Source organism: Aythya ferina (assembly GCF_964211825.1).
Source record: "Aythya ferina genome assembly, chromosome: 1".
Lineage (NCBI taxonomy): Eukaryota > Metazoa > Chordata > Aves > Anseriformes > Anatidae > Aythya > Aythya ferina.
The window spans coordinates 75,210,332-75,219,056 of record NC_140296.1 but is presented as its reverse complement, the minus strand read 5'-3'; the positions used below and the strand labels follow the sequence as shown (position 1 = coordinate 75,219,056).

The 8,725-nt window shown below is 37.6% G+C and overlaps 1 protein-coding gene across 2 annotated transcripts in view; it reads right to left on the bottom strand.

Annotated features, from left to right (window-relative positions):
* Positions 1 to 651: 651 nt before the first annotated feature.
* The window catches only part of STS (steroid sulfatase), a gene marked incomplete at its 5' end in the record, with an annotated part of 88,818 nt that continues 80,744 nt past the window's right edge, over positions 652 to 8,725 (bottom strand). For both annotated transcript variants that reach the window (XM_084505924.1, XM_084505925.1), the window contains one exon: positions 652 to 4,255. In XM_084505924.1, the coding sequence (XP_084362050.1) occupies positions 3,873 to 4,255 (383 nt within the window). In that variant the 3' untranslated portion in view covers positions 652 to 3,872. The remainder of the gene's footprint in view (positions 4,256 to 8,725) is intronic.

The window sequence follows — 8,725 nt, the reverse complement described above, 5'->3', positions numbered from 1 at the left end:
CCTACTTGCAAACCTGAAGTTAAGTATTATCTTTATACATATTAGTTTTCTATCTCTTAAACTGCACATTTTGTAGAGAGGGTGACTTACTGACTAGAAAGTGCACCTTTACCAGCTCAACATTTTTAGCACTTCTTGTTCTTTCAGTATTCCCAACAGTTAAAGAAACACTGTTATCCTTCTTTAGGCACAGATAAGGACTCGAGAAACAGAGGTAAATGACTTGCTCTGTGCCATAGAGGAACTCTGTGATAAACTAGGATGTGATACTGTTAAATAATTCTCTAGAGGAATACACTTTCCTCTGAAGCTGAACTCCCACTTTAAACTGATGTACTCTACCATCAGGCACCATGTTAAAATATCAGTCCTAGTTAAATGGTAGATTGAAAACCAGTCTCAAAGTACAACAGAAGCACATTCTCCTTGAACCTTCCTTGTTAATAAATTGTGATTCATGGCTATCCCATCAGTAATGTTGTGAAAAACAAAACCTCCTTGTTAGAACAGGCAATGTCATTATAAAAATGGTATGCTGTGTTTCTCATTTTATTTTGCAGATAAACAAGACTATTTTAATTACTATGATCTGACATGCTATCTCCAGAACAGAAGGTACAGTACTTGAAAATATAATACATTTGCAATACATTTGCAATACAGGGAAGGTTTATTTTAGGCATTAAATGAAACAGCATTGCCATAGAAAATGAAAAATACTGTCCTATTCTTAACAGAATCTTTCATGAAAGAACAATTGTAAAAACGGAGTTCAGAGTTTATTTCTTATGTCAAAATATTAAATGCTGTATTAAATTAGATTTTGGTAAATATGAAGCTTGTGGCACAAACTAGAAATAATTTTTATTATTCAGAGTTCTTTGGATGTGCTTTAATTTCTTAGATTTTATAATTCACAGTTAATTCTTGATAGGTATTAAATAAGTAGAAGGTTAGCAGCATCAAGGAGTTCTAAAAATCACATATTTTCACAAAGACCACATTTTACTTTCAGATTGATTAGGGTATAACAGCCATTGTGATCAACACAACATATAAACTGGAGGACTTAAAGGCAAAGAAATAGTTAGAAAAGTGTTTGAGGGGTGTGGAGGTTTTAAGAAAGAGTATTGGAGAGATGGCAACAAAACCCAATGAGGGTATAAAAGAAAGACTCTATTCAGTCAAGAAAAAAACAGAGCAGAAGAAAATTATCATTTTTCGTTCCTCAGTCAGGCAGCAGAGATCAGCTGCTGTGTTAAGAGAACAATCAATTCTCACACCTGCAGAAAGTAAAGGTATAATAATAACATAGCATCTTCCCGATGAAAAGAAGTAGGTGTGGATGTCCTTAAATTGAGGACATCCATAAATTGAGGTCCTTGTTAAGGTCACAGCCTAGCAACAGTGGGAACAAAACAGATCCAATGACAGTTTGTAAGAGTTACTGCTGCATAGCTAATACATAACATATTTCTGTCCATATGATTCAGCAGGAATATTTGCTTGCAAAGGCTGCATAAACCACAGGAGTGCTGTGGCACCTGGAGAGAGCATCCTCCACACCACTGGTCTCTGTGCACCCTGGCTGAAGGTTGGGCTGCCCACCAGCTGCAGGGCAGGCAGAGGGGTCAGCATCAAGATGCTCTTGGGCCACATGGCAGAGACAAGGAGTTTGGGATGTGTGGACACTCTGCTGTGAACGCTGCAAAGAAGTACTTGTATTTAAACTGCACGGATCTTTCTTCCTAAATTTATGTTGTATATTCAGTGATTAAATAAAGCAGGGAGGCAATTATGCTGCATGAATGGCCATCTGACAGCTTTCCAGATACAATATAAACAGTCCTGAGAGGCTGCTGGGGAAATACCCGAACTGACTAACTTCATCAGCACACACAGGATTTTGCTACCTACAGAGAGCTCACAGAGCATATACAATCATAAATACAAGGTGAAACATCAAAAATAGGACTTCAGGGAAAGAATACATTTCCCAAGACAGGAAACTGCAACAGAAAAATAATTAGAATAAAAAAAGGATAGATTTTACAGAGGGATAAATATACCTTATACCACAATATATTTTTATAGGACAGGCTTCAACAGCTCCCAACAACTGGGTCACAACCTTAATGGCAGCTGACTGAAGCTGCTGCATTATTATCAACTGAGATCCCTTTTGCATTAATGCTTTGGTAATACCACCAAACAGATTGTAATACATTAAAATGTTGGAATGAACTAGTGTTCTCTGATGCAAGTCACCTTCTATTATCAGGCATCAAATTCTTTTAGTATTTTGCTGGTATATTCTCCTCTGGTACAATCTGCCAAATAAAACTCTTTGCCTGGCTGTAGAGTAGATATAAAATGTTCCTGAATAACATGCAGATAAAAATGGATCGAGAAATTAGCCCTGAAGTATTGTAGATTTCCCAAGGCCTTGCTAAGAACTCCAGAGACTGTTATATTTGGCTTTGAGAAAATTTAAATGTTCAAACCCAAACTTATTATCAGAAAATGGTAGATCCTATTCAGAGAGCGTAAACAACAGCAAAAATATTTAAAGTAACACCAAATGTTACTTATCTGTGATGCACATCAGTGGAAGAACAGGTATGGTATGTGGATAGTGCTTTTATATTATAGTATGAATTTGAAATTCACATATTAGGTATGGACCAAATCTTTCATTTTAGCAACTGGGTTATGAATATAAGGGTTTGTCTAGATCAGGTATTAAATAATTTTCTTTCTTTCTTTTTCTTTCTTTCTTTCTTTCTTTCTTTCTTTCTTTCTTTCTTTCTTTCTTTCTTTCTTTCTTTCTCTCTCTCTCTCTCTCTCTCTCTCTCTCTTTCTCTCTTTCTCTCTTTCCTTCTTTCCTTCTTTCCTTCTTTCCTTCTTTCTTTCCTTCCTCCTTTCCTCCTTTCCTCCTTTCTTTCCTTCTTCCCTTCTTCCCTTCTTTCTTCCTTTCTTCCCTTCTGTCTTTCCTTCTGTCTTTCTGTCTTTCTTTCTGTCTTTCTATTTCTTTCTGTCTTTTCTTTTCTTCTTTCCTTCTTTCTTTCTTTCTTTCTTGGGTATGAATTTGGCCTGCGTGTATTTCTGAAGAGCTATTCTGAAGAGCTATAGTACACACTCAAGGACACACCTGGTGCACCTGAAGTGGTTTGCCTTCCAAACAAAGGTTGATTCCATGCAATAGGATGCTAGCTAGGGAGCACCATTTTAATGTGGACTAAGGTCTTCTACTATATATCTCTCTATATTTTTATGGCACATGCAGTGTTAGATTTTTGGCACTGTTTATTATTCCATATCACTGATGCTTGTTGATAGAGATGCTGCTACAAATCTGTCCTTTACCTATCTGTCAGTTATCAAATTATAGTCACAGATGGACCTCTCCAGCATTATATATATATATATATATATATATATATATATATAAAAAATATGCATTTGTATTTTTTGGTGAAATATCCTAATAGCGGTGAATAGTACTTACTGAAAAGGACAGAAAAGTGTGTACTTAGTGGTTATAATTGACAGAAACAACAGGTGAATTCCTCTGTGTGTAAAAACAAAGCTGAAGCTGAAGATCTAGAAAATAATCTAATCTAGAAAATGCATACATTTATAGATAAGGGCAGCAGCATGTGCTCCATACCATTTCTTGTATTATTAAGTCAGAAAAGATGTGTCTTGTTCTCCTTCTCTTGGCACATTTTCTTGACCGAAATTCTACTGCAACACCATATTAAAGACAGTTCATCCTACATAACAGACTTCTAAAGGCTTTGTGCAGTGGTTCAAGTGAACTACCTAGACATTCTCCTTGTTCCAGTTTCTGAAAGGGAACTGCAGCTTGTTTATCCAGAATGCACCTCCAGCAGGCTGTGTTCTGACTCAAAGTCACAGTAGCAAGACTGAAAGAGAGATGAGCAACATGGCTGAAGCCACGGCTTCCAGAGAAGGTTGTCCCAAGAGAGCTGGTCAGGGACAGCTTGCAGTGATCTGGTGTGGTTAGCTACTGCTAGCTGTATGACCCTGAGGATTTCATAGAAACGTCTCTCTGTTTTTGGAGTCAGTGGCACTTTCTCTTCAGGGTCTCTGGAGAGATCGAAGAGCAGTGGGGGATCATGGCGTGTGATGAATCCTCCATGGCAAAAGCAAACATGAGAATCATAGCAACCATTAGAGTCTTCAGGATTGAAGTTTGGAGTGAAGAAGAAGGCTTTCCAGACAGATTCACCTGTAGTTTAACAAATACAAAACAGTCAATGATAATATGACCAACTGAAAATCCCTTCATCTTACAAAACTAATTTATACCACAGGACATCAGCCTTTTGGTACAACCTCTATCTGTACACAAACCACAACATACTGAATGAGCAAAACAAAATTAAGCAAAACATGGTGATTTTCATGCTACATATGTTTATGACATTATAATAATTATTTAATTCCCTCGGAAGAATTCTAATGAACTAAATAAAAGAAATCTGAAAAGAACATTTTTTAAAGGAAACAGTACTAAGACCTGCATAAATATTTACTAAGACATTGCTCTGTCTTCTTTTAGACATATTAAAATTTACCTTTTTCACTTGACTATATCCAGACATGATTGAGCTCTGAGTGCTTCTCATTTTGCTAATAAATATAATTTCATTTTTGTCTTTTTCTCCCTTCATCTCCCTGTTGCATTATGCCAGTACCCTCTGCCATACGCATACTCTGCAAACACGTTAAGACAGAGATTCTCATTTTATTAAATGTGATGACATGAACTCGTATAATGGATTGTAAATTCATGTCTTAGACCTCTAGATGATTAAAAAAAAATTTAAAAAATAATAATAATAAAAACAAAACATTATTACAGTAGCTCAATTCTTAGGTGAACCTTGGCTTTGTAAAATGGGAACCAAACATCTTCCAGATAGGTCATTTTCACTTAACTTAATTTGCTGTGTATAGACATTGAACTGTCTGCACTAGTGTAACTTTATTCACTATTTTCACTATTTGAAATACTAATAAATTCCTGGATCAAGGACAAGCAGGTATCAGTCCATTCCTTCAAGAAGCACTCTTGAACAGAAGGCACCCTGGAGAACCTGCAAATACTTAACAAGAAAGAATTAAGCAATAAATGGCTATTGTTTTCCTCGAGCCTCACAGAACAGACAGGCAGGGCAGACAGGAGCAGACAGGCATATCCGGGGAAGTACACAGTCCTCCCCAGTCGAGGAAGCATACAATGCTCCAGAAGAAGACCAGGGAGTAATTAATCAGAGACAAAATATGTACTTTATTATTAAGAAAGGCAGGACAGTAAACAGCTGAGGGCTATAATGTCTGACTACCCATCCATTTGAGTTTATACAGATATCATAAACAGATATCAGTAACTTACTTTGCTAAGTGCCCTATTGCTGAAACCATTTTTGAATCATCTCTTCTTTTTAAACTGGGGAAAAAATCTTTTTGGTATTCTGTTGAATATTGTTAAGTCCACAGAAAGCTTGTTACTCTAGTAACAATCTGTCAATAATTTATATGTGCTGCAGTAATTAATACTCATTAATCATTTCACCAGTTCACCAGAATGGAAGGCACTAGAAAACATTGCAAGGGGAGAGATGAAGTGTTACATGACTTGCTGTAACTAAATCACAGTCAGTGTTTAAAGAGAAAAACAGGTTTAAAGAAAGAAACATCTCAGTGGTCACAGGTTGCAGTTCCAGTCTATAGCATGACTTCAAAATACGGCGGACCGTGAAAAATAATCAGAGGGCTTTCTCCTGTGATGAAAGGCTGAGAGAGCTGGGGATGTTCAGCCTGGAGAAGAGAAGGCTCTGAGGAGACTTTATAGTGACCTTTGAGTGCTTAAAGGGGGCTTATAAAAAAGGAGAACAACTTTTTGCTTGGGCAGATAGTGACAGGACAAGGGGGAATGGTTTTAAATTAAAAGAGGGGAGATTTAGATTAGATGTTAGGAGGAAATTTTTCACTCATAGGGTGGTGAGGCACTGGCACAGGCTGACCAGAGAAGCTGTGGATGCCCCATCCCTGGAGGTGTTCAAGACCAGGTTGGATGAGGCTCTGGGAGACCTAGTCGGTGGCGTCTTTGCCTACAGCAGGGGAGTTGGAAGTGGATGATCTTTAAGGTCCCTTCCAACCCAAGCTGTTCTGTGATTTTGTGATTCTATGATTCTTTACAGCTTCTTCTATACCACTACATTTTTCACACTGTAAGGAACTTTACCTTTAGGAACCAATTCAATGACTGAATCTGGAGACTTCCAGTTCACTTAGTCTGCACTTAAATCAGGGTCAACAGTGACGGTTATGATACACAGACTGGGAGACAACTGTGAATGCTGCTCAGGAGTCAGCACAGAGGAAGCAGTTAAAGGCAGAGAGTTCCCTGCTGGCACAGACAATAGGACATGGCAAGCTTTAAAAGGCACTGAGGGCCGTGGCTGCAACAGCAGCAATGGCTCAGTCATACTGTGGAGGAGGGACAGGATAGGAATGGACAGGATGGGAGCATTCCTTCATCTACTTCTCCAATAACATTTTAAAATGTTGGTTTGATATTTGAATTATTTGCTGTTTTCTCAGAATTAAGATGAACAAATAAAATCTAAAGATCCCCCTCAAATTTCTTTGAACTTAGGCACAGAACACTGCCCAGAGCAGAAACACGCCTCTCAATTATTGAGATTTAAAATTTACATTCTGGGAAGGTATATGATTCTATACTAAGCATTTCTTCAGGTTCTTTAAATTGTTTAATTGTCAAGTTCAACAACGAAGAACAGAAAAAGCCAAAGGGCATTATTAATCAGTTCTCTTTGTGCCTCTGTAGACCATACAATATTTACCCCACCTGAAAATTCAGTTCAGAGTACTATAACACCTTGTTAGAAGAGCAGAAAAAATTATATAGCTATTAAAATGTCAACTAAAAGAAATTCCAGTAAGGCCATGCACATGAGAACTCTGTGGTCAGGCTGTCTTACCATAGATTTATCTTTGATAGTACACTTCTGCTGAATGACATTGAAAAGAAATTTTCAGCCAAGTTTTTTGGTATTGTACATTGTAGCACAAGACCATTTTAAGGGCTTACACACAGCAATATAAATTCTGCATGGGGATTCTGAATTACAAGCAGCTCATATAGGTAAGTATAAAGACATGGGGAAAAGAAAAAATGAGGAAGCTGTATTATGATTTTTGTTCCAAGACAAAGTTAGATGAGGCCCTGGGCAACCTATCTAGTAGGTGGCATCCCTGCCCTTGGCAGGGGGGTTAGAACTGGATGATCGGGTTGATCTTTCCAACCTGAGCAATTCTATGATTCTCTTGCAGAATAAAGATTTCTTCAGGTTTGTTTATATCCAGAGCATTTGTTATGTTGCAAAAACATGTGTGGGGTTTGAGACAGCCATGTGTGTGACATCATATCATGTCTGAACTGCATGGCTAATTTTTCCAAGAGCTGATGATTATCAGCTGTGCTGCTATGTAAATCATGCTTATACTATGCAAACCACTGAGCTCTAGGAGAGCAAGACTGTTATTGTGCAATGATCATCTGTTGCACTGCAGTGATGCTTCAGAGGGTCTGGAACTTCATGTAGTGCTGGAGGAACACCAGTGCAGAGTTAACCATTAAATCCTAAGCATTATAAAAACTAAAGCATATCTGCCAGTGTCTGTGGCTGTGAAGCATCCAGTGTAATACTAGGAGACATAAAGAGCTGTCAGACTTCTAATCTGTAAAGCTGATGAGCTGTATAAGGCTGGATATTAAAAAGGGAGAGTTCTCTCCCAGTCTCTCTCAGCTGATATAGAATCTCATTTTGTCAGAGGGTTAACTACAAGGATCAAATTAATCTCTCAGTAATTAACAATGCCTTTGTTCTGCAAACCATCTGGATAGTAAACTCTCTTTTTATATAAAGACAACTATATATCTCTTCTTCAGTGAACCTAGTAGTAAAATTGTCAGGGCTCCCCCACAGTCAGTATATCAGATCCCTTCCAAAGCACAACAGGCAAGCTCAAAGTCCACAGAACCCATTGAGACCCCGTCCCAATGTTCCACAGCTACTTTATTCAGCATCTGTATTTTCCTGCAGTTCTCCAGCTCAGTGAATTGCCCAACAATTTCACTTGTTCAGACCTCCCAATGCCACTTTTCTTTACACATGTAGAAAAAACAAAAGCCACAGAAAGTGTACATATAAATAGTCTCAAATAAAACAGGTTGCAATTAGTTCAAGTAAACCTGGTATGAACACACTTGCTATGAGTTTGATCTCCTAAACAGACTGCTATTCTGTTTTATCTATTTATCTGTAGGATCTATTTATCCTCTCAGACTCATACAGACAGTATACAGTTCCAACAGACAGGTAGCAGCCATAGAATTAAATAAAAGCTCTCAGTAAGATATATTAATATTTCTAAGATGACGTGACACACTGGATGTCATTTCTGTTATAGTAGTAGCACTGTGCTTAATAACTGATGGCTATATCCTATTTTCTGATAAGGACTTCTTGAAGTGAATAGAAGCTATTGCTGCGTTATTCCCTGAATATTATTTTTACTGTATTTAATCTGCAACAGATAGATCTAGGTTTGCTACTATTGTCATTGCTTTTGTTCATATTATTTTGTTTCTTCTTTCAAGAGAAGA